General features: G+C 46.2%; 1 protein-coding gene across 2 annotated transcripts; it reads right to left on the reverse strand.

The window, feature by feature from the left end:
- Positions 1-2,881: 2,881 nt before the first annotated feature.
- On the reverse strand, positions 2,882-26,410 carry PYM1 (PYM homolog 1, exon junction complex associated factor). 2 transcript variants are annotated; one of them, XM_051832798.2, is made up of 3 exons: positions 26,242-26,410; positions 4,099-4,192; positions 2,882-3,805 (listed from the first exon to the last, which is right to left on the reverse strand). In XM_051832798.2, the coding sequence occupies exons 1-3, from the start codon at positions 26,276-26,278 to the stop codon at positions 3,322-3,324; spliced, it is 615 nt and encodes a 204-aa protein (XP_051688758.1). In that variant the 5' UTR covers positions 26,279-26,410; the 3' UTR covers positions 2,882-3,321. The 2 variants fall into 2 exon arrangements, with proteins under 2 accessions (XP_051688758.1, XP_051688759.1); XM_051832799.2 differs by having other exon boundaries at positions 25,576-26,294.
- Between the last annotated feature and the right edge of the window lie 36 nt (positions 26,411-26,446).

Here is a 26,446-nt window from a genome sequence, read left to right on the forward strand (position 1 = left end):
TTTCTCTCTGTCTCTCTCTCTCTCTCACTGTCCACTCTGCCTGTCAAAAAAAAAAAAAAAAAAAGTATTTATTTGAAAGGCAATGTGACAGAGAGAAAGAGCGAGCTTCCATTCACTGGCTATGCTCCCCCAAATGGCCCCAACAGCCAGGGCTAGGCCCAGCTAAAGCCAGGCGCCTGGCATTCCACCCAGATCTCCCACATGAGTAACGGGCCCAAGAACCTGAGCCATCTTCCACTGCTTTCTCAGGTGCATTGGCAGGAAGCTGGATCCCACGCGGACCAGAAGGGACTCCTATGGGACGGCCATGTCACAGGCAATGACTTAACTGCTGTAGTGCACCACCAGTTCCTCAACTGCAGTTTTTTACTGGACGTTTTGAGTTCTCCATTTCTCAGATTTGTTTGGCTCCTCTTCCAGATCTGTCAATGCCGTTATGCATTCATTCCCTAATTTCACTTAACCATCTGGAGTCTCTTGCATCTCCTTAAGGATCCTCATAGTCATTCTGTTTTATCAGGCCTTTCACAGTCTCGTCTTCATAGTCTCTACTAAAGCTTCACTGTGTTCCTTTGGGGACAGCACACTGCCTGGACGTCCACACTTGTGCCCCCTGTTGATTTCCCTGCAGCTGGCAGATCATTGTTTCTACCACTTTTTAACATCTGGCGTGTGTGGCCCGAAGGCCTTTTTCCAAAGTTGTGTCTTATGGGGTCAGTTTGGTAGGCTACTTTGGCGTTAGCTCCGGTTGGACTCTGCAGTCTTTGTAGAACACCTTTTTTGCTGTAGTGGATGGTAACAGTTCTGGAGCGCTAGGGCACTCATAGAGCCCTTTGTTTTGTTTTTAAAGATTTATTTATTTTGAAAAGCGGAGCAACAGAAAAAGAGAGAGGTTTTCCATCTGCTGATTTATTCCTCAAATGTCCCCAATGGCTGGGGCTGGGCCAGGATGAAGGCAGGGACCCAGAACTCCATCCAGGTCTCCCATGTGGGGGGCAGGGACTCAAGCACTTGGGCTATCATCTGCTACTTTCCCAAGCACATTAGCAGGAAGCTAGATCAGAAGTGGAGGTTGGACTTGAACCTAGACACTTTGATACAGGATGTGGGCATCCCAAGTGGTGACTTAAGCCCCCAGTGGGCTTCTGATCACATCTAGTTTCATGGAGTGCCACAATACCAGCCCTGAAATGAGGTTCCGTCTCCCTTCCACTAGAGGGTGCACTCTTACCAGCAGCCTTGGGAGCCAGTAGGTTCCTAGGTGCTTTATCACGGGTCAGTTTGCAAGCAGTCTGCTTTGTACAAAACAGGGCATAGCGAGTGACCGCCTCCCTCTTTTGGCTGGAGCTCAGTGAGCTGGAGGCAACGCTGGAGTTGAAGTGCAACAGCCACACATGGCAGATGCAAGCACAATTCACTCTGAATCCTTTGGAGAGCTCACTCAGCCAGCTTGCCCTTCTCTTGCTCTCTACGTTAGCAGCTGGCTAGAAAGAAACACTACGGCCATTGAGGGTGCGCCAATCAGAGGGCACACAAAAGTTAAGGCTGTAAATCCCTCTCCCTGCATCGTTACTTTGCCCCCCACAGCTGCATCTTGCGTCTGTTTTTTAAGTTTTTAAGTTACCCATGTAGGTCAAGAGTATCATTAGGGACAAGCGTTTGGACTCACAGGTTAGGACACCTCTTAGGACACCTGCATCCCATAATCAAAGTGCTTGACTCAAGTCCGAGATCTGGGTGTCCTGGGGGGCAGCAGATGATGGCTCAAGTACTTGGGCCCCTGCCACCCCCATGGAAGGCTCAGACTGGGTTCCAGGCTCCGGGTTTTGGCTCAGCCCAGCCCTGGCCGTTGCATACATTTGAGGAGTGAACCAGTGGATGGAAGATCTATCTTTCAAGTAAAGTGAAAACAAATAAATAAAAAATTTTAATGTCTCTTCAGAAACAGTAAAGGCAGGCACAAGCATTGTTATGCAGCACATAGTAGTGACAACACGTATCAGGTAATATATCAAGTTAAATTTGTTCCAAATTTGATTATAACACATTTTTGTTTCCTGAGGTCTGAGCAAACAAGTATAGGAATCAGTGTTGCTAACTTGGTCAGACACTGATAACTTTTAAAAATTAAAAAGGAGGGGCCTGTATTGTGGCCACCACTGCAAGGCCAGCATCCCGTAACAGAGCACCAATTCAAGTCCCAGCTGTTTTGCTTCCAATCCAACTCCCTGCTCAAGTGCCTGAGAAAGCAGCGAGAAAATGGCCCAAAGTCCCTGGGCCCTGCCACCCACAAGGGAGACCTGGATGGAGTTCCTGGCTCCAGGCTTCAGCCTGGTTGTTGCAGCCGTTTGGGGGAATAAACCAGCAGATAGAAGATCTCTTTCTGTCTCTTTCTCTTTCTGTGTTACTCTGCCTTTCAAATAGATATATACAAACTTTTTTTTTTTTTTAAGATTTATTTATTTATTTGAAAGTCAGAGTTACACAGAGAGAGGAGAAGCAGAGAGACAGAGAGGTCTTCCATCCGCTGGTTCACTCCCTAATTGGCCGCAACGGTCGGAGCTGGCTCCAGGAGCCAGGAGCTTCTTCCGGGTCTCCCACGCAGGCGCAGGGGCCCAAGGACTTGGGCTATCCTCTATTGCTTTTCCAGGCCATAGCAGAGGGCTGGATCGGAAGTGGAGCAGCCACAACTTGAACCAGCGCCCATATGGGATGCTGGCACATCAGGTCAGGGTGTTAACTCGCTGCGCCACAGCACCGGCCCCATGTATACAAACTTCAAAAATTAAAAAAGGAATTTTACTCCCAGTACTCTTCCTGTGCCAAACACAGGGGATAAAATACCTACTAGGAACAGAACAGAAAAAGGCAAAGCCAGACATGTTGTCTACTTGAGTTTATTCTTGTTCTTTAAAAAACAAAACAAAAAAGAGGTGAGGGATGGAGGGGGCTATAATCCATAAACACCTTGAACAGGAACCAGGACTCGGAGATTTGGGCATACTCCCTCTACCCACAACCTCAGTTCTCGGACAGACTCCCACCCACCCAATTTTCTTTTAAACAAGACACCCGAATCAGCAGCAGAGGTATCTGGGGGTAGTCACTGAGGTCTGGAACACTGGGAATGGGCGGGGGAAAAGTCCAAAAAACAGGAATTGGGAAGATAGGGGAAGGAATGAGGGAGAGGCTAGGTCCTGGGGGACAGGCGGAAGTGAGCCAGGACGGGGGCACCCTCCTGCCTGCTGCCACCAGCATTTCCCCAGACCGCACAGCGCCCCGTGGTTTGTTCTGCAGTCCGTTTCCCACTGCCCAGAGGCCTCACAGGCCAAGCTCCAAGTCCTCCAGCTCCTCCTCCAGCGCCCTCCTCCTCGCCAGCTTCTCCAGCTGCTCTCTGCTGGGCTGGCTGACCTCCCCAGCCTGGATTCGCTGCTGCAGCTCCTCCACCTGACGGAGCTTCTTCTTTAGGTTCTTTATCTTCTTGGCTTTCTCGGTGGTGGCAGCTGGGTCGGGCTGCTCAGAGGCAGCTGTGGGGGCTGCCTGGGAGCCCTGTGGAGCACTGGGGGGTCGGGCTGTGTCTCCCACGGACACCTTCTCAAGAGTCCGGCTCAAGGCCTCTGCATCTCCTTTTTCTTGTTGCTGCCGCCTCTTCTCCTTCCGCTTCAGGTTGCGTTTGGCTGTCTTAGAGAGGCCTGGCTCACCACCTTCAGGCCTGGACGGGGCGGCAGGAGCAGTGGCCTCAGGGCTCAGCCCTGGGGGCAGTTCTGGTTTACTCTTGAAAAACTTGACATACTTGTTTTCATAGCTGCAGGAAAAGGGAGGTGTCAGCAGTGCAGAGAATCCCAGACTCTCCTAACCCCCCTACTAACCCTCCCAGTCACCGCACTCCCACCACATTCCTGCTTCCTCCCGCTCTGGAGGCCCCCCTCATTTGGAGGATCTGATGGACAGAGATCACGGGAATAGGACTGAGCACTGTGACCCTCCCTCGCCCCTGAATCCCCGGTCTGGAAGGAGTCGCCCTCTGTCCCTCCTTCTCCTTGCAGCTCCTTCAGTAGGGACCCCACCCAGCAGCCCTCCTCAAGCCTGACCACGCACACTGGGACCTCCTCCTGGGGCACGTAGCCTTCTTTGACCCTCCGCTGCTTGCGCCAGGTCCCGTCGGGTCGCTGTGTTGAGGCGATGTACTTGCCTGAAATGAGTGAAATTAAGATGGAGAGTTACTCTTTCTCACTTTTCAACACTGCCCCAAGATCACAGAACGCATGAACGTGCAGCCCTTCCCTCGGCTCAGCCATCCAGCACCTCTCCTCAGCATTCACTATTTCCTGAGTGTCTGCACACCGCACAACACACCTTCCGGCTCTCAACGGGCTTTTATTTTGATCATTTGGTTGGCAAGAAAGGAGAGACACAGATGAAGAATTTTTTTTTAAAACACAAGATGGCAGCAAGAAGACATTAATGAAGTAATGAACAAGAGGCTAAAAAGAGGCAAAACCAAGAACCATAGGGAGAAATGACCACAGATGATGCCATAGAGAACAGGAAATTTTATTTAGATGGACCCTGAAAACAGGTCAACTCCCAGGAATCCATACTACAGATATAAAAAGTACCAGTGCACAAGGATATATGTAAAGCAGGTTTGGCGATGCATTAACTGAATTAGCAAAAACCTGAAGGCAGCTTCAATGGCTATCCACAGTTGAATAACTATACAAATTTGGTTCATCCACACAATGGAGCACCTGCTGTTATTAAAAGAACAAGAGGGACTGGCACTGTGGCACAGTAGGTTAATCCTCTGCCTGTGGCGCTGGCATCCCATATGGGCACCGGTTCTAGTCCTGGCTGCTCCTCTTCCCATCCAGCTCTCTGCTGTGACCTGGGAAAGCAGTAAAAGATTGTTCAAGTCCTTGTGCCCCTGCACTCACATGGGAGACCAGAAGATCCTGGCTCCTGGATCCGGATCGGCTCAGCTCTGGCCGTTGCGGCCATTTAGGGAGTGAACCAGTGGATGGAAGACCTACCTCTCTCTCTGTCTCTCTCTGTAACTTTACCTATCAAATAAATAAAAATATTTTTAAAATGTATTAAAAAGAACAAGAGAGAAAAAGCACTGACATTGAATACTAGTCACGACATACCAAGTGGAAAAGTGAGTGGTGGGATAACGTATGGGGCCTTCAAGCTTTTCTGTTCCAGTACCTCTCTTACACTCTTATTCTGTAATACTGTGTATTTTGCTATGCAGTATCTTAAAAAAGGAGCATTTGTTAATCTTACCAGAACTGTCTGTAAGTACTGGAAAGCTGTCAAGGGCACAGTGGCAACTACAAGTTTTCCAAAATTCTAATTTTCAACTTGAGGGTTTGAATTTTATCATTGGCAACAAACTACCAGTTGTTTTCCTTGAAATGGCAAACTTAATTCCTGCACTTTCAGGAAAATTACCTTCAGATGCTGAGGTCTGAATTACCATAGTTTGTCAGTGTCCTTGCCAGTAAGGAAGATGTTCCATGGTAAGGAAGCTTATTGGGCTTGCGAACCTGACAGCGGTGCGAGGGCCTGTCCTTGAGACAACCCTCAGTGCGGTGGGCAGCACAGGTGTTTCATGCTTACTTTCCATTTAGTCGCAGAGAAGGTTAAAAAGAGGTGTACTCAGGGGCAGGGTTAATAAAACTAATCACTTCTGCTGCACCATCAATGACTTTTTTTTAAAAAAAGATTTAAGAGTCACAGAGAGAGCAGGAATGAGAGAGAGAGAGAGAGAGAGAGAGAGAGAGAGAGAGAGAGAGAGAGAGGAGCAATACCTTCCATCTGCTTGTTCACTCCCCAGATGGCTGCAACGGCCAGTGCTGGGCCAAGCTGAAGCCAGGAGCCAGGAACTTCATCCCAGTCTCCCAGATGGGTGGCAGGGGCCCAAGCACTTGGGTCATTCTCTGCTGTTTTTCCCGGGCCAGCATCCGAGAGCTGGATTGGAAGTGGAGCAGCCAGGACACGAACTGGTACCCATATGGGATACAGGAGTTGTAGACAACAGCTTTACCCCTTACAGCACAATACCAGCCCATCAGTGACATTCTTAAGTGAAATTCCAAATGTGTGGCAGTGAAGAGCACAATGACTGGTAGAGTCTGGTGCCGCCATCTTGCCAAAGGCATGCTGATGGGAGAGCAGTTTTACCCGCTATGTCTTTTGTAACATCGGTGCAGATGTCAACCCAATGAAAAAGGGAAATAAATCTGTTTTATTATAAAAACTGTTGTAGAACTCCTGAAATGCTCTTAGGAATACCCCAAGGGTCAGACAACCCTTTGAAAATTGCTAGTATAGCCCATGGTCCCCATTTTGTTGGCACAAGGGGCAGTGCCTAAAGGTCTAGTGTAGCTCAGACACAGGGACAAAGACAGAGGTATGGAAGGACATAGCAAGCCTCGAATGCTGGTTACTTTCAGAGGGACAACCTGGAAGAACAGCTGATAGGAGCCACTAACATATATATGTTTTGGGGCCGGTGTTGTGGTGTAGCAGGTTAAGCCATTACCTGCAATGCCAGCATCCCATGTGGGCACTGGTTTGAGTCCCAGCTGCTCCACTTGTGATCCAGCTCTGCTATGCCCTGGGAAAGCAGTAGAAGATGGCCCAAGTCCTTAGGCCCTTGTACCCACATGGGAGACCTGGAAAAAGCTCCTGGCTTCTGCCTTTGGATCGGCCCATCTCCGGCCGTTGTGGCCATCTGGGGAGTGAACCAGCAGATAGAAGACTTCTCCTCTCTGTACCCTATCTCTTCTGTCTCTCCTGTACTCTCTCTGTAACTCTGCCTTTTAAATAAATAAAGCATTTTTTAAAAAACATATATATGTTTTGTACTACTCTTTTTTCTTTTGTGAAAATACAGAAAACAAGAGGTTTTTTTGTTTGCTTGTTTGTTTTTAAGTCACAGCAGGTGTTGCAGAATGGCAGGTTAAGCTCACTTCTTGGGATGCCCGTACAATACATCACAGCGCCTCATTCAAATCCAGTTTACTCCAGTCCAGTTTCCTGTTAATGCACCTGGAAAGACAACAGGTGACAGCCCAGTACTTGGGCCCCTCACACCTATATGGGAGACAGATGGAGCTTCTGGCTCCTGGCTTCATCAATCTGGCTGTTGTAGCTATTTGGAGAGTGAATCAGCAAATGGAAGATCGATCTCTCTTTCTCTCTCTCTCTGTCTCTCTCTGCCTTTCAAATAAACAAACACATAAATCTTTCTTAACAAGTAAAAAATAAAAGTTAGGGCTGGCATTGTGGCATAGCAGGTTAAGGTGCTGCCTGTGATGCCAGCATCCCATATGGGTGTGGGTTCCAGTCCTGGCTGCTCCACTTCCGATCTAGCTCCCTGCTAATGAGCCTAGGGAAGCAGTAGAAGACAGCCCAGTCCTTAAGCCCCCAGACCCACTTGGGAGACCCAGATGGAGTTCCAGGCCACTAGCTTTAGCCTGGCCCAGCCCCAGCTGTTGTGGCCATTTGGGAATAAACCAGCAGATGGAAGCTCTCTCTCCCTGTCTTTCCCTCCCTCTAACTCTGTTTTTTAAATAAATAAATCTTTTAAAAAGTTATAAAAATAAAAGTCAAGTACAGTACATCCCATGTGGATTATATAATCCACATTTATTAATATTAAATAAATTGGTATTCTTTTTAAAATGCAAATATCACTAATAAATTATAATAAAAATTCAATAATTATTCCCTTAATTCATTGTTTAAAACTCTCTTAGTTTATTTTCATTTTATTTTAAAGGCAGAGAGAAAGAGAGAAATCCTCCACCTGTTGGTTTACTTCCCGAATGCCCACAATAGCCAGGACTGTGCCAGGATGCAGCCAGGAGCCAGGAACACCGTCCTGGTCTCTCAGCTGGTGGCAGGGATCCAAGTAATTGAGTCATAACCCGTGTGCCCCCTTCACACACCATGGTGTTCATCAGCAGGAAGCTGGGTTGGAAGCAGAGCAGAATCTAACTCAGGCAATCCTATATGGGATGTAGGTTTCCAAGTGATACCTTAACCACTGCATGAAACGTCAGCCTCCAAAACAACAATAACAACAAAAATTGTTAAAGAAAATAGGCAAGATTTGACAGGTGGACAAGATGGAAGAAAGAAAAAAACATGAGCAAGGAAAGACACGGATGTGGGGATGGCATGGAACAGAGTGGAAAGGGTCAGGTGAAGAGTTCACCTTCGGAGTAGGAAGCCAGGCTGGAAATAAAAAAATGGGCCAGACCTAAGAAAACCTTGAAAACAAGGTCAAGAGGCCTGCACCTTCTCTGAACCACTGAGGGTACGCGGAGGACTTCTTACCCAGCAGTGGCAGTGCAGGGCAGCAGTGAAAACAAAGCATGCAGCAGCTGGCAGGCTGAGACTGGAGCTGGGCTGGAGGAAGACGGGTCAAATTACAGCAAATGAAAACATAATGCATTCAAAATAGAAGCCCATTTAAAAACAAAATTCCAGACATGGGAAGGTAGAGGGATGACACTCTCAGAGACGGAAAACAGGGCAGTCTGGCTGAGTCAGGGGAAGGACTGGTACAATGACTGGGAGGATGTTCACACTCTCAGAGCCAGAGAAGGAGTTTCGAATCTGGCACATGCATGCAGCATGCAATAAATATTTGTCGTATGAATGACTCCTTTACCCAGAAGTTTTTGATAAATGAATGAATTCTATATCCAAAGCAATGTTTTAAGGGCAAATAATCTGTTAAGGTAAAAAGGCACATTGGAAAAAAAAAATTGGGGACTGGGGAAGCAAGTTAGGAAAAAAAAAATATTGCAATAATCCTGGCTTGGAGAGGTAGACTGGTGGAAACAATGAAAATGAAAAGGACGAGACTGATGCCAGCTATACTGTCAAAGAACTGACAGCACATGGTAAGTAATACACTGACGAGGGGAAGGGTGAGAGGGCTAGATGTGAGCGATCATTCAAGACACTCTGTTTTAGTAATCCCAATCTTGAGAATTTAGTATAAATAGTTCCAACATGAAAAAAAAAATTAAGGAAGAGATAATTATGTGAAAATTACAGCATTATCTATAAACAGCTAAAGAATTTTTTAAGATTTGTTTACTTATTTGAAATGCAGAACAACAGTCAGGGAGAGACAGAGAGCTTCCATCTGCTGGTTCACTCCCCAAAAGTCTGCAACAACCAGCAGTGGGCCAAGCCGAAGTCAGGAGTCAGGAACTCCATTCTGGTTTCCCACATGGGTGGCAGGGACCCAAGTACAAAGCCATCTTCCTCTGCCTTCCCAGACATATCAGCTGGAAGCTGGATTGAAAGTAGAAGAGCTGGGACTCAAACCAGCACTGTGATATGGGATGCCAGTGTTACAAGCAGAGGTTGTAACAATGCTGGCCTCCCTAAATGTTTTTAAAGCTGCATATCCAATTATACAAGAATGTCTAAATATATGTAATATGTCTGCTAGAAATGATGATAAAAAATCATGTAATATGATGTAATGCAAAACATAAAGAAAATATGTGCTTGTCTATCTACCATAATTTCAACTATTAAATATATTATGCATATTTGTAAGCTTAGAAAAGACTAAACAGGAAGTGTTCCGTTCTCACAGTAGTTAAGGCACTGTTCAGGAAGCCTTTATCCCATACTGGAGTGCCTGGATTCCAGTGGCAGCTAATGCACCCCCCAGGAGGCAGCACATGATGGCTCAAGTACCTGGGTCCCTGCCACACACATGGGAGACCTGGATTGAGGTCTGGGCTCCACTCCTGGCTTCAACCTGGCCAAGTCCTGGCTGTTGCAGGCATTTACAGAGTGAACTAGTAGATGGGAGACCTCTCTCTCTGTCAACTAAAATGAAAATAAATTCTTTTAAAAAAATAAAGAAATATGTATTAATGAAAATGTTATATTGAGCTCATAATTTTATACATAATTTTTCTTTTTAAAAATTCCCATTAATATTGTTATTTTACTGTGGATTGAGATTTCTCCTAAATGGCTTGAAAAACTACAGTTCTACAAAACAGAGTGGAATTATTGGAAGCTATGGTTAACCAGATGACTCACAAAGACTTTAAAAGGGACACAGTGTCTGTTGTTGTCCTTGGAATATGGGCAGGATGTAGACAGGTAGAGGTGGAGATGTGGTTGAGGAGAGAGGTGAGAGGGAAGGATTTCAGACATACAGAGATAAGCAAAGGAACAGGTAAGGCTGTTTATTTTAAGCAGACTATGCCTTCAGTGAAAATCCTTCCTGGATTCCAGCTGCCCTCAGAGTACTTACGTGGAGGATGGAGCTGCACACAGAGGCCTCCTTGACCTAGCTCTTCCTCATCTCCAGCCTCCTGGCACCCAGCCACACATGCTGCTCTAAGCCACAGAAATATTCACAAACCCCATACAGACACAGGCTCTATTCTCCACGCCTTTTTGCTCTTGCTTCCCTTGGCCTGGAATAGACTTTCTTTGTTTCTTATCTTAGTTAATTCCTATTGGTCTTTAAAGGTCAAGTTCAAGTATAAACTCCCCACAACAGCCTTCCCTGACCTCTGCACACCCTTAGCCAGGTTAGGGGGTGACTTCTGTGTGCCCACAGCACCTATGTTAGCCTTCATCATGTTCTAATGTTTAACATAATTGTTTGCCTGCTCCATAGCAGGGACTTTGTCTTTGAACTCTGTAGTCAAGAGCCTGGCTCACAGGAGACAGCAAATACTGATTGAATTATTGAATGAGTAAATTTAACGATCATATTAGGGAACAGAAACAATCTAGCATGTTGGGCAAAAAGCATATTGAATGGGAAAAGAGACTAGAGGTAAATTCATGAAAATATGAAAGGTCCCCTATGTCCACTAAGTTTAGATTTAAGCCTCAGACTGTAGGAGAATATTAATAAGTGAGGACAGGTGATCAGCTCAAAGCAATGCTTTAAGATTAACCTGAAAACACATACAGCTGCCCCTAAGTATCCATGGAGACTGGTTCCAGGACCCCTTAGGGATATCAAAGTACCCTGCTCAAGTCCCTTATATAACAAGGCATAGTATTTGCATATTATCTATGCATATTCTTCCTAATATTTTTAGTCATCTCTAGACTACTTATAATACCTAATATGTTGTAAATTCCATGCAAAGAGTTGTTACACTGTGTTGTTTATGGAATAATGACAAGACAAAAAGTACTAATATGTTTAGTACAGACACAATTTTTTCCCCAAACATTCTCAGTCCACGGTTGGCTGAATCCATGGATGCAGAAACCACAGATACAAAGGGCTGCCTGTACCACAAACCAGAGGGAGAGGAAATGAAAGCAGTAGCTGCAACATGAGAAGACTTGACTGAGATGGTCTCTATGGTATTGAAAGGAAAATGAGCGAGGAATTTATCACAAAGGGTAAGTCAACAGGACCCAAAGACTGCCAAGATTTGAATTAGAGAGGAAAGAACTGAAACAATGCTATGGGACTTAATCTGATATTTACACATGTATTCTCTCACTTTTCACACCATATCTATGGGTAAGCAGGGCATATGGTAATAACATTTATTCACACATGAATTTTAAATGTTTATTGAGCACTTCCTGTTGTGCCAGGCATAGTATAACAGGAGCTGGGCATACAATAATGTGTAAAGCAAGATTCTTGCCTTCTTATAGCATACATTCTAGAAAGGAAGAAAGACAACAAATAAGTACACTAATTAAAGTATCACTCAAATCTGGAAACGTGGAAAAATAAAAACCACTAATATAAACAAAGTCCAGAAGAGAAGATAACTTTATGAAAACACTAATTCAATTCTAGACAAGTAGTGTTTTACATGGAATCAGGGAGAAAGGGATAATATCAGAAGCATACATTTAAGTTAATCGCATAGAGATTACAGTAGTACCCCCTTATCTGTGTGGGATACATCTGAAGACTCCCTCATGGATGCCTGAAACCACAGACAGTACCAAACCCTATATAGGTTGAGCATCCCTGATCCAAAAATCTGAAATTCCAAATGCTCCAAAATTCACAATTTATTGAGCACCAATATGATGCCACAAGTGGAAAATTCCACACCTGACTTCACGTAATGGGTTGCAGTCAAAACACAGGCACAATAAAAATTTTTATAAAATTATTTGCAGGCTATATGTTTAAGATGTATGAAATTTAAATGAATTTTGTATATGGAATTGGGTTCCATCCCCAAGATATCTCATTATGTATACACAAATAGTTTAAAACCTGAAACAATCTAAAGTCTCCACCTCTGGTCCCAAGCATTTCAGATTAGGCATACTCAACCTGTATATTAATTTTTCCTAAATATACATACCTATAATAGTTTAACTTATAAATCAGGTACTAAGAGATCAATAATAACTAATAATAGAATAATTAAACAATATATTATAATAAAAATTATGTGAACACGGTCTTTCTCTCAAACTATCTTATCATACTGTACCATATTTTTGGACCACAGTTGACTATAGATTAACTGAAACCGCAGAAAGTAAAACCATAGTAGCAAAACTGTGGATAAGGGAAGACTACTGTGTAACTGAAGGTTTGGGAGTAAAGACAGACTGTGAGGAAAGGCAGGGCAGAAGCGTCTTGAATGGCCATCCTGTGTGGAAGCCCTCAGAGATACAAACAGCCCCATGATCACAAAGGAGCACCTATTTTATGTTATCTTGGTTCCATCCTCTGGCCTTGATGGTATCCAAGGGTGAAGTCAAAAAGAAGGGAGAGGTTTGGCGATTCCCACCCCTAGAAATAAAAACCAAGGGCAGAATATCAGGACTTTCAGATAACATCTTTGAGGAGAAACTACAGCTCAGGGACTGCTACTATTAAAACTTTTAAGCTTCATCATTTCTCCACTACATTTGCCTAATGTTTTTTATAGTCTTCAATCTGTTTCCTTAAATCTACATTAACAACAAAATCTCTTTGAAATGAAAAGGGTCTTCTTATTTCCCGGGGTCACAGGAAGACAGTAAGGAGACAACACAGTGAGGGGTGGAGGAACTCCAAGGGACTGGGGGACGTGACTAGGAAAGGTGAGAGAGGTCTGCAACGTGGATCTAGAGCACCCTCAGGGCCAACGATCCTAAGATCTGGATGTAGCTTCTGATGTAGAGAAAACAGAAAAAGAGACAATAATTGGAGAAATGACCCGGGAAAACTGGTTGTCACCACATCCCTCAAGGAAGAAAAAGAACCACCAACGAGGGAAAGTGAGTCACAGGAAAGGAGAACCAGGATGGCTGGAGACCATGGAGATGAAAAGAGTGGTGAGTGAGGGTAGGTGATTGACAGTGTCAAACACTGCATTAAGGGGCAGGCAGTTAACAATATCAAATACTGCAGAGAGATCAAGGACAAGAAGAAACAAGAAAGGGGTAACTGTTTTTGGCAATTTGGAAATCTCTGGTTATTTCTGAGAACACAGCCTCAGAAAAATAGAGCGGTCAGATGCCAGATTACAAATTCATTAAATTGTATAAAGAAACATTTATTGAAAGCTTCTTACGAGAAAAGGACTATACTAAGTGGTACAGGGATTGCCAAGATGAGCAAGATGGTCCCTATTTTCAAGAAATGTACAGTCTTAAGTAAGGAGCAGGTAGGCAAATCACAGACACACAACCATTAAAAGTTTCAAGTCACACCCCATTTGGTAAGGGAAAGGGACGGGAAATTAGGACAACTTCAGGGACTTGACTTTAAAGACGAGGTAATAGTAACAACATATCAGCAGCCGACATTTCTGTGAGCAGAGAAAGGAAGGAGAAGGGGAGTCAGAGAGGACCAAGAAACAAATCTATAGCAGTGAAAAACTACCCTATGTTAAGAACAAGTAGAAAACAGCATTTATGAAGAAGCCACATACAAGGAACTTGACATACACTGTGTTGCTGAATCTAGACAATGGGGAGACATTATCATTTACAGCTGAAGAGAGGTTAAAGACATGTCCAAGATCACAAAGGTAGCACATGGCTGTAACCCAACACCCCCAAATTCACACATCATCACACTGCTATTCCATCTATCTCATAGCCCAATTTCACCAGAAGTACAAGCAAAAATGTAGTATGTGATAACAGTACACTGAAAAGCAGTTTGTGCTCATATCAGAGACCAGGGCTTTGGATGCAGTCCATACATAAATTCAATAGTCAATTCTCAAAAAGTAATAGCAGCCACCCTTCATTGTTTGCTTGCCAAGAACACTGCTCAGTGTTTATATACATTATCTTAATTTAATTTTCACAACTCTATGCAATATTAATTCCATCTTTACAGATAAGAACTTTAATAACTTGTCCAAAGTTAGTAAACTTCATCAGAATTCAAACACGGGCTATGGGGCCAGTACTGCAGTACATATGGTTAAGCCAACATCTGTGACACTGGCTGGCATCCCATATGGGCTCCGGTTAGAGTCCCGGCTACTCTATTTCTTCTTCTTTTTTTTTTTTCTTTTTTTAAAGATTTTATTTATTTGAGGGGTAGAGTTACAGACAGTGAGAGGGAGAGACAGAGAGAAAGGTCTTCCATCCACTAGCTCACACCCCAAATGGCCCCAACGGCCGGAGCTGCACCGATCCAAAACCAAGAACCAGGAGCTTCTTCCAGGCCTCCCACATGGGTGCAGGGGCCCAAGGACTTGGGCCATCTTCTACTGCTTTCCCAGGCTACAACAGAGAGCTCAATCTGAAGAGGAGCAGCTGGGATTAGAACCAGCACCCAAATGGGATTCTGACACCCAGGTGGAGCATTAACCCACTGCACCAAACCGGCCCCAAGGCTGCTCCACTTCTGATCCATCTCCCTGGTAATGGCCTGGGAAAAGCAGCAAAGATGGCCCAAGGATCTGTGCCCCTGCCTGGACCTGGGAGACCTGGATGAAGCACCTGGCTCTGGATGAGGGGACTGCAGTCATCTGGGGAGTGAACCAGGAGATAGATCTGTCTCCCTTTCTTTCCCTCTGTAACTCTTGCCTTTCAAGTGACAGATAAATCTCCAAAAAAAAAAAAAAAAAAAAGAAAGAAAGAAAGAAAGAAAGAAAGAAAGAAAGGAAGGAAGGAAGGAAGAAAAAAAAAAAACCATGAGGCTGGCATTGTGGCACAATTGGCTAAGCCACCATTGGCAGAGCCAGCATCCCATATGAACATTGGTTCAAACCCCAGCTGCTCCATTTTTTTTTTTTTAAGATTTATTTATTTATTCGAAAGGCAGAAATACAGAGGGAGAAAGAGAGAGATCTTCCATCCACTGGCTCACTTCCCAAACGGCCACAACGGCCAGGGCTGGCCAGGCCAAAGCCAGGAATCAGGAGCTTCATCTAGGTCTTCCATATGAGTACAGGGGCCCAACCATTTGGGCCATCTTCTGCTACTTTCCCAAGAGCATTGTTAGGGAGCTGGATCAGAAGTGGAACAGCCAGGATTCGACTGGCACCTTATGGGATGCCAGCACTGCAGGTGGAGGCTTAACCTACGCCACAGCAACGGCCCCTGCTAAACTTCTGATCTAGCTCCCGGGAAAACAGTGGAAGATGACCCCAAGTGCACGGGCCCCTGCACCCATGTGGGAGACTCAGAAGAAGCTCCTGGCTTTGGCCTGGCCAGCCCCAGCCATTGCAGCCATTTGAGGAATGAACCAGTGAATAGAAGATCTTTCTTTCTCTCTCTCTCTTTCTCTCTCTCTCCTTCTCTATCTCTGTAACTCTGCCTTTCAAATAAATAAATTTATCTTAAAAAAAAAATCCAGGCTGTGAATTCCAAAGGTTGTATTCTTCATGCTATTATGTATTGTTATAAATGAAAGAATACATAACAGATCAACCTCACCAGTAAACAATGAAAACAGAAATTCAATGTCACTAGTAAACAAAGAAAATAGAAATTAAAACAATAAAACATCATTTTTTATCATTTTTATCCATCCCAGAATTTTTAAACATGAGGATACCAATGCACTCGAAGTGGTGAAATCAGCCTAGCAGTTGGCATACCAGGTAAAAGAGGACCACTTTCCACATCAGAGTACCCAGCTCCTGACCTGACCTCAGCTTTTTGCTAACACAGACCAGGGAAGGCAGCAGTGATAGTGAAAATAATTGGATTCCTGCCACCCACATGAGAGACCTGGACTCCAGTCCCAGCTCCATTCCGGATTCTAGCTTCCTGCTATTGTGTGCCCTGAGAAGGTAATGGCTCAAGTGGTAGAGACCCAGCCACCCATGTGAGAGACTCAGACGGAGTTCCTTGCTCCTGGCTTCAGCCTGGCCAGCACCAGCTGCTGTGGGCATTTGTGGAGTAAATCAGCAAATGGGAGATCTTTCTCTCTCTGTCTTTCAAATCAATAAAATCAATTCAAATTTTTAAACAAACAAAATATTACTTCTATAATACATTAACAGGAGTTACCCTAAAAAATTGCTAAATAAGTCTGCGAAATTCTGGGTAAAACACACACAAGAAAAGGTTTTGTTTGAAGATGCATGTATTTCTCTGAAAGGCAGACTTACTGACAGGGAGAGACAGAAATATCTTCCATCCACCAATTCTCTACCCAAATAGCTGCACACCAAGAGCCAGGATCTTCAACCTAGTCTCCCATGTGGGTGGCAGGAGCCCAGCTGGCTCCTTCCTCTTGGGCCATCTTCTTCTGCTTTCCCAGGCCTACGAGCAGGAAGCTAGATGGGAAGTGGTATCTGGGACTCGAATTGGCATCCAAATGGGATGCCAGCATTGCAGGCAACAGCTTAACCTGCTACATCACAACACCTATCCTTTGTTTTTGTTTTTAATAGCAAGGTTTAAATGAATGAATATGTTCATATTCCTGTGCATACACAAGATGGGAATATGGCTTACAGTAGTTCCCAAAGGTATCTGAGCACAGAAATCTTAGAGTTACTTGTTCTGGGGCACATCTCAGAGTACTACTAAGGGCTGAGGCTCTTATTTTGATATTCAGCCTTTCGGTATGATTCCATCCATGTTATTTTACATGTTAGCTATGTACATTAAAAGAAAAACTGCTAAACTCTATGTTCTGGAATTACCAGTTATGTTTGTGATCTATATTTTATTTTTATTATGAAAATATCTTTCAGGAGTGGGCATTTGGCCTAAAGTTTAAAATGCTGGACAGGGCCAGCACTATGGCATAGCAGGTAAAGCCACTGCCTGCAGCACTGGCATCCCTTATGGGATGAGACCTGGCTGCTCCACTTCCCATCCAGCTCTCTGCTATGGCCTGGGAAAGCAGTAGAAGATGGCCCAAGTCCTTGGGCCCTTGTACCCACATGGAAGACCTGGAAGAAGCTCCTGGCTCCTGGCTTCAGATCAGCGCAGCGCAGGTCGTTGAGCTGATTGGGGAGTAAACCAGAGGATGGAAGACCTCCCTCTCTCTCTCTGCCTTTCCTTCTCTCTCTATGTAATTCTTTCAAATAAATAAATAAATCTAAAAAAAAAAAGAAAGAAAGAAAAGAGTTGCAGGCTTTAAAAACAAAATGCTGGGGGTTGGCACTGTGGCGCACCGGGTTAATGCCTTAGCCTGAAGCTCTGGCATCCCATATGGGTGCTGGTTCTAGTCCCAGCTGCTCCTCTTCCAATCCAGCTCTCTGCTATGGTCTGGGAAAGCAGTAGAAGATGACCCAAGTCCTTGGGCCCCTGCACCCTTGTGGGAGACCTGGAAGAAGCTCCTGGCTCCTGGCTTCAGATCAGTGCAGTTCCGGCCATTGCGGCTACCTAGGGAGTGAACCATCGGATGGAAGACCTCTCTCTCTCTCTCTCTCTCTCTGCCTCTCCTCTTTCTGAGTAACTCTATCAAATAAAATAAATAAATCTTTTAAAAAAAAATGCTGGTTATGACATCCATGTCCCATATCAGAGTACATGGGTTCAACATCTGCCTCTAGCTTCCTGCTGAGACAGACCCTGGAACGCAGCACTGACGGCTGAAGTAACTGGTTTCCTGGGTGGTTTCCTGCCACCCATATAGGGCATTCTGATATGGGATGCAAGTGCCTTCAATCACATCCCAACTGCTGTACCAAATGCCTGTCCCCAGAGTTCCTGAAATAAAAATTTTAGAAACAATTCTAGTAACAGAAGAAACGTAAGATAGGGTACATGCACTAATAATAAAACACTCTGCCAGTATTTTAGAAAATGTTTACAATGCTTTTTATTTGAAATTCAGAGTTAGAGAGAGAGAAGAGAGATCTTCCATCCTCTGGTTCACTCCTCAGATGGCTATAACAGTTAGCACTGAGACAGGCCAAAGTCAGGATCCAAGAGCTTCTTCCAGGTCTCCCATGTGGGTACAGGGGCCAAGCACTTGAGCCATCTTCCATTGCCTTCCCAGGAACATTAGCAGGAAGCTGCACTGCAAGTGGAACAGCTGGGACTTAAACCAGTACACGTATGGGATTCTGGCGTTGCAGACCAGCACCTACACCAGCACCTACAATGGGTTTTTTTGTTGTTGTTTTGGTTTGTTGTTTTTGTTTTTTGCCAAGAATATTATCTTTATTTTTTTATATGCAATTTCTTAAACTTTGATGTTTAATGAGTTTTAACAGATTCGATGTGATTTGTAGAACATAATGGTATTCCCTTCCTCCCTCCCTCCCTGCCCCTCTCCCACCTTCCTTCCTTACAACAGGTTTTTAATAGCAAGGAAAAATATGTCATAAGATTACATGGAGCATCCCATATGGCTGCTGATTTATGTACCGGCTGCTCCTCTTCCAATCCAGCTCTCTGCTTATGGCCTGGGAAAGCTGTGGAATATGTCTAAGTGCTTGGGCCACTGCCACCCACATGGGAGACCAGGAAGAAGCTCCCGGCTCCTGACTTCGGATGGGCTCAGCTCCGGCCATTGAGACCATTTGGGGAGTGAACCAGTGGATGGAATACCTTTGTCTCTGTCTTTCTGTAGCTCTGCCTCTCAAATGAATATTTAAAAAAAAAATCTTTAGGGCCGGCGCCGTGGCTCAATAGGCTAATCCTCCACCTTGCGGCGCCGGCACACCGGGTTCTAGTCCCGGTCGGGGCGCCGGATTCTGTCCCGGTTGCCCCTCTTCCAGGCCAGCTCTCTGCTATGGCCAGGGAGTGCAGTGGAGGATGGCCCAGGTGCTTGGGCCCTGCACCCCATGGGAGACCAGGAAAAGCACCTGGATCCTGGCTCCTGCCATTGGATCAGCGCGGTGCGCCGGCTGCAGCGGCGGCCATTGGAGGGTGAAACAACGGCAAAAAGGAAGACCTTTCTCTCTCTGTCTCTCTCTCTCACTGTCCACTCTGCCTGTCAAAAATAAAAATAAAAATAAAAATAAATCTTTAAAAAATATAAATAAGGAGAGCGAGGCATTGTGGCACAGTAGGTTAAGCCTCTGCCTGCAGCGCCCACATCCCATATGGGTGCCGCTTTGTGTCCCAGCTGCTCCTCTTCCAATACAGCTCGCTGCTATGGCCTGGGAAAGCATTAGGAGATGGCCCAAGTGCTTTGGCCCCTGCACCCACGTGGGAGACCTGAAAGAAGCTCCTGGCTCCTGGCTTCCTATTGGCCCAGCTCTGGCCATTGTGGCCTTTTGGAGAGTGAACCAGTAGATGGAATACCTTTCTCTATCTTTCCCTATCTATGTCACTATGCCTCTCAAATAAATAAATACATTTTTAAAAAATTATATGAAAAGGTAAGACATAAAAACATATTCTTGGGGCCAGCATTGTAGTACAGAGGGTTAAGCCGTTGCCTATGACCCAGCAGCCCACATCAGAATATCCATTAGAATCCTAGCTGCTCAACTTCTGGTCCAGCTCCATGTGAATGCATATGGGAATGCAGTGGAAGAGGACCCAAGTACCTGCAGCCCTGCCACCCAAGTAGGAGACCCAGATGGAGTTCTGGGCTCCTGGCTTCAATCTGGACCAGCACCAGACATTGTGGCCACTTGGGGAGTAAATGAACAGATGGAAGATCTCTCTCACTCTCACTCTCACTCTCACTCTCACTCTCACTCTGTGTGTCTTTCCCTCTCTCAGTCACTTGTCAGATAAATAAATAAATAAATAAATAAATAAATAAATCTTTTAGAAAGTTAAAAAAGTGGGTGCCAGCATCCCATATGGGCGCCAATTCAAGTCCTGACTGCTCCACTTCCAATCCAGCTCTCTGCTATACCCTGGGAAAGCAGTAGAAGATGGCCCAAGTCGTTGGGCCCCTGCACCTGTGTGGGAGACCTGAAAGAAGCTCCTGGCTCCTGGCCTCGGATTGGCGCAGCTCCAGCTGTTGCAGCCATTTGGGGTGTGAACCAGTAGATGAAAGACCTCTCTCTCTGCCTCTGCCTCTGCTTCTCTGTAACTCTGCCTTTCAAATAAATATTTTTTAAAAAGTTTAAAAGCATGTCATCTGATTCAGCAAGTTTTTAAAAATAAAGGAAAAAATGAGATGGGCATTTGGCCTAGCTGTTAAGATGCTGCTTGGGATGCCCACATCCCACACAGGAGTGCCTGGGTTCCAGTGCCTCTGGTCCTGCTTCCAGCTTCTTGCTTTTAGCAGGTGATGGCTCACGTAGTTAAGTTCCTGGCTCCTGGCTTCAGCCTAGCCCAGCCCCAGCCTTTGTAGGCATTTGGGGAGAGAACCAATGGATGGGAGCTCATTCTGTCTCTCTCTACCTTTCAAATAAACAAAACAAAACAAAAAAATAAACAAAAAAGGATAGAAGGATATGTACCAAACTGAACAGTAGACTCTGAAGTAAAAGAATTATATTGAGGGGCCGATGCTGTGATGTGGTGGGTAAAGCCGCTGCCTGCAGTGCCGGCATCCCATATGGGCAGTGGTTTGAGTCCTGGCTGCTCCTCTTCTGATCCAGCTCTCTGCTGTGGCCTGGGAAAGCAGTAGATGGCCCAAGTCCTTAGGCCCCTGCACCTGCATGGGAGACCTGGAGGAAGCTCCTGGCTCCTGGCTTCAGATCGGTGCAGTTCCGGCCATTGCGGCCAACTGCCTCTCCTTCTCTCTCTGTGTAACTCTGACTTTCAAGTAAATAAATAAATCTTTTAAAAAAAATTATATTGAACAAAAATCACAGAACTACCAGAGCAGGCATTTGGGACCCCCACATCCCACAGCAGAGTGCCCAGATCAAGTCCCAGTTAGTCTGCTTCCAATCCAATGGGCACCCTGGGAGGCGGCAGTGAGGGCACATGTACTTGTGTCCCTCCCCCCTGACACTGGGTCAGAGACCTGGACTGAATTCCAGGTTCCTGGCACTGGGTTGGCTCAGCTCTGGCTATTGCAGTCATTTGGGGAATGAACCAGTAGATGGACAAACTCAATTTGTCTTTCAAAAAAAAATTTTTTTTATTTGTTTTTTAATTCAGAAAAGAAAAGATCAAGGTGAGCACTTGGTGGAGCACTGAAGTTGCTGCCTGGGACCCTGTGTCCCAGGTTGAAGTGCCTGGTTCAAATCCAGGTCCCTTTGCTTTCCATCCAGCTTCCTGCTTATGCACTTCCTGGGAGGAATCAGCAGATGGAAGGAGTCTCTGCTTTTCAAATAAATAAAATAAATCTTAAAAAAAAAGGCCGGCGCCGCGGCTCACTAGGCTAATCCTCCGCCTTGCGGCGCCGGCACACCAGGTTCTAGTCCCGGTCGGGGCGCCGGATTCGGTCCCGGTTGCCCCTCTTCCAGGCCAGCTCTCTGCTGTGGCCAGGGAGTGCAGTGGAGGATGGCCCAGGTGCTTGGGCCCTGCACCCCATGGGAGACCAGGAAAAGCACCCGGCTCCTGGCTCCTGCCATCGGATCAGCGCGGTGTGCTGGCCGCAGCGCGCTGGCCGCGGCGGCCATTGGAGGGTGAACCAACGGCAAAGGAAGACCTTTCTCTGTCTCTCTCTCTCACTGTCCACTCTGCCTGTCAAAAAATAATAAAAAAAAAAAAATAAAGAAAGAAAGAAAGAAAGAAAGAAAGAAAGAGAAAGAGGGGCCGGTGCCATGGCTCACTTGGATAATCCTCCACCTGCGGCACTGGCATCCCATATGGGTGCCGGGTTCTAGTCCCAGTCGGGGCTCCGGTTCTGTCCCGGTTGCTCCTCTTCCAGTCTAGCTCTCGGCATGGCCCAGGAAGGCAGTGGAGGAGGGCCCAAGTTCTTGGGCCCTGTACCCACATGGGAGACCAGGAGGAAGCACCTGGCTCCTGGCTTCGGATCGGTGCAACGTCGGCCATAGTGGCCATTTAGGGGGTGAACCAGCAGAGGGAAGACCTTTCTCTCTGTCTCTCTCTTTCACTGTCTAACTCTATCTGTCAAATAAAAAAATAAAAAAAAAGAAAAAAAAGAAAAAAGAAAAAGATCTTCTAATCCATACAATAACCCTTCATAATTGTAGTAATTGCAAAATATATGTTGGACACTATGTGCCAGACATAGAAATCATTTAAGTTTTAATTCATACAATGGTCCTATGTTGTAGGAGCTGTTACTCCAGTTTCAGCAATGAGAAAACTAAGGCTTACATTCCCAAGGCTTAAAATTCCCAACACCATGTAACTAGCAAGTACTGACCGTGGACAAGGATAACAGCAGTATAAACACAAGAATGCTATTTCACTGTAGGGGGAGGGGAAAGAGTAGTAAAAGAGGATGCGCAAATATCCCAAAAGCAATGAAAACACCTAGTGCTCAGATGTTGGTTTTTAATACCATTTTTTAATAAAAACAAGTGCTTCTTGGAAAAACGGTTAGTTCTAGGACTGCAGCAGGAAATATATGAGCCCAAAACTTCTTCAAAAAGAAGGGAAGACAGCAAAGAAGACAAAACAACAACAAAAACCCTACCATGATATGGTACCTTGAAAGCATATAGGGGCAGGCTGGAGCTATGGCACAGCAGGTAAAGCCGCCGCCTTCGGCGCCGGCATCCCATATGGGCACCAGCTTGAGACCTACCTGCTCCACTGGGGATAGGCAACTCAGAAGAGTATGGTGCTAGAAACAATGACTGAAAAGAGTTAAGAAGCAGATAAGCAATAGGGAAATGGAAAGAACAGGTGTAGACCTGATATTCAAGAAACCTGGCTGCAAACAAGGAAGAGCAAGGACCTTGGTTTTTCAGTGAAATATAAAGTGAGGTTATCTGCCACAGGAACCAGAAAAGGCTGAGGAAATAGCCAAGGGACAATATAAGGAAAAAATAATTGGAAAGAAGCTGTGATCCTGGCAGAAGTTAACATGAACTTACTTTCTACTGAATCTGCTAGCTTCTGGACTTTTTCTCTCTCAATGTAGTATGGCCTAGAAGCCAAAAAAAAAGAGTTGAGAGTTGACAGGGATGATTCAAGATCATGGAAATGCTTGCTTAGTATAAAAGATCACAACTAATGAAAAGAGCAATGAGGATAGTAACAAAGTGGGTAGTCATACAGGGGTGGCTAGGTGGCGTCATAGTAGCCATGAGGTCCTGGCAAAGCCAACACAATGGAAGGGTCAAGAACCAGAGGAGCTAAGGAAGACAAAAAGCTGATTCTGTGGGTTCAGGATGGTGAAGAAGGTAGTGATAAGGAGGTGAAAGTTGTGGGGAACACCCAAAAGAAAAGCAGTGTCACAGGAGATGCAGGATGTAGTGATTCTGATGTGCAGCTGCTTTGGAAATTCAAAGCAAACTCCATGGTTTCACACTGAGGAACTATGAGATCAAAGTATCACACAGGTGCCTGAGACTCTGAGAATGATACCAAGAAAAAATATGCCATAGGTCTGGGCAGCACATGGAAGTCTTAGCGAAACTACTATAATTGCATAGCAATACCTTCCACAAGGATTAGCGCCAGTGGTAGGTCGACAACCTGGAAGTAGTAAAGAAAAGAAAAAGAAAAAAAAGCAGTTAACTCCCGCTTCTCTTCTACATAGTGACAGGGAACAGAAGATACCTCTTGGTGGCAGGATAGGGTGAGATGTAATAACTGTTTTATCTAATGAAAATCACAGTAACAATGAGAAGCAGGTATTGGGTGATTATAATATTTTTAAAGCATGCATTAAAAGTTGTTAGTTTAGGGGCCAGCGTTGTGGCACAGTGGGTTAATGCCCTGGCCTGAAGCGCTGGCATCCATATGGGCACCAATTTGAGACCGGGCTGCTCCACTTCTGATCCAGCTCTCTGCTATGGCCTGGGAAAGCAGTAGAAGACGGCCCAAGTCCTTGGGCCCCTGCACCCACGTGGGAGACCTGGCAGAGGCTCCTGGCTCCTGGCTTCAGATTGGCGCAGTTCCAGCCGTTGTGGCCAATTGGGGAGTGAACCAGCAGATGGAAGACCTCTCTCTCTCTCTCTGCCTCTCCTCTCTCTGTGTAACTCTGACTTTTAAATAAATAAATCAATCTAAGAAAAAAATAAAAATTGTTAGTTTATAAAGGACTTACTGAGGAGAAAGCAAAAGGAAAGACGCAGTACCATTTTAAACAGGAGCTTGAGAAGAAGTGACACCTTTATTTTCACTAGGTACCATAACATAGGTGGACTGAGGTGTAAGGAACGTGGAAACAGCAGAGAGAGAGGCATAAATGGCATTTTTCTAAACAGCCCGTATGTAGCACGCAGTGTCACCTCTAGAGAACACAAAAACCAACACCTTAACACTTGCACAGCACCTTGCAAACCACTTTCACGTATACTATCTTATTTGACCACTGGGGAGATATTACTACCATGCACATCTTGCTAAAGAGGGGGTCATTAGGGTGGGACAAAACCATGATGAAAGCCTTGATTCTCTTTCTCAAAACACCCGCCTCACATACACTAGCAAGACACTTCAATATCTCAGACACTCCAGGCAGAAGGCACAGTGGGCTCTACCAACCTGCCAAAGGGCTTGTCACCAGACACCTCCTGTTTGCCTTCTCCCACACTCAGACCCCTCACACTCTATTGCCATCATCTGAGAAGGCAGAGAAGGGTGGTGCCACCAAGAAAACTCAAACTGAAAGTTATTTTAGGTCCCTTTATACCTCGGGACCTCAGCGACCCAACAACTGAAGATGAGAAAGTGGAAAAAGCACCATATAGCAAGGAGGAGGTCTTCAGCAGACATAGCTTCGAGAAAAAGAATGAAAACGGGGCTAGGGTAGGGCAGAAAGCAGGCACAGCTAAGAGAGGGGGGGAGGGGGAAAGGAGGAGGGCAGGAATTGGAGGGAACTGAGAGTGCAGGAGCCCCCAAGGCTGGAGAACCCAAAAGAGATACGGGTGCTCCAACTGCCGGAGAGCAGCTGATGGCCCACGAGGGTCCTGGAATAGAAACAAGCATTGAAGGACCCCCAGGTTTGAGTGACCGGAAGCAGAGACCCCCAAACAAGAGACCAGAAGGGGGCGCAGGTGACACCCCGGAGAAGAGAATGAATGGGGAAGGCGGTCCGGAGGGCGGGGCAAAGGAGGGGCCCCGGGATGGGCGGGGCACAGACCCCTTTCCAAGTTCGAACCCCTGCCCCGAGAGCCCGGGGAGAAGCGGTTCCGCGCCTCCCGCACTCACCGCCGGTCTCGTCAGTTACATAGGGAGTCGCCATCTTGAAAACGCAAACCACTTCCGGCGTGAGCGGGCTGGGGTCCCGCCCCCCTCCCCACCGGAAGTGGAGTCCTGATCGCAGCAAGCCACCATTTTAGTCTTAAAGGGAGAGCGCACCATTTCGTGGGTGGAGGTGGAGGAGAAGAGGGGAGAAGCTGAAGCAGTTAATAAAATAAAGCCCTGGGCTCTTTTACTGCCACCGATGCCATCACTGAGCGCCTGCTGCGTGTAACACAGTTCTCTGGGTGCCGAGAGAAATTCCGAGGCACAGTCCCTGTCATGCCAGGCGTTCCTCCACGTCCAAGACCTGCGAGGGAAAAGGGCCCACAAAGCGCACCTCCACCCGGAAAGCGGGGGTCTGCGGGTAGGGGGAGAGCTGATAGTAAGAAAACGATTTGGTGGCCTGCATCCAGGTTCCCGAAGCGGCTCGGTGACAAGGGGCGGGCAAACTCCTGAAACGCACGGGGCGCGCGAAGGTTGCCGGGGACGAACGAAGACCCCAGCTAACCCTCTCTAAGCAGCTGGGGACAGCGAATTCGCCTGCCGAGAGCGCTCGGCCGCCCAGCTCAACTCTCCCCGACAGAGACCCGCGAGAGGGGCGTGCGAGGCGGAGCGCGCCGCGGGGTCGGTCACCTGTCCCCGCAGCCTCGGGCTTGCCGGCAGCTTCCATGACCGAGGAGGAGGCGGGCGGGGTGGGGCGGGCCGTCCGGCCCTGGCTCTGCCCCTGGGGCGGCCCGCGGAGTGACGAGGGCCCGAGTCCCTGCTGGCCTGCGCTGGCCCCAGGGTCAGAGGGCAGGGTGAAGACTCATGGGCGGATCCAGTTAGTATTTTAATGAAC

This window comes from Oryctolagus cuniculus, chromosome 11, assembly GCF_964237555.1.
Source record: "Oryctolagus cuniculus chromosome 11, mOryCun1.1, whole genome shotgun sequence".
Classification (NCBI taxonomy): Eukaryota; Metazoa; Chordata; class Mammalia; order Lagomorpha; family Leporidae; genus Oryctolagus; species Oryctolagus cuniculus.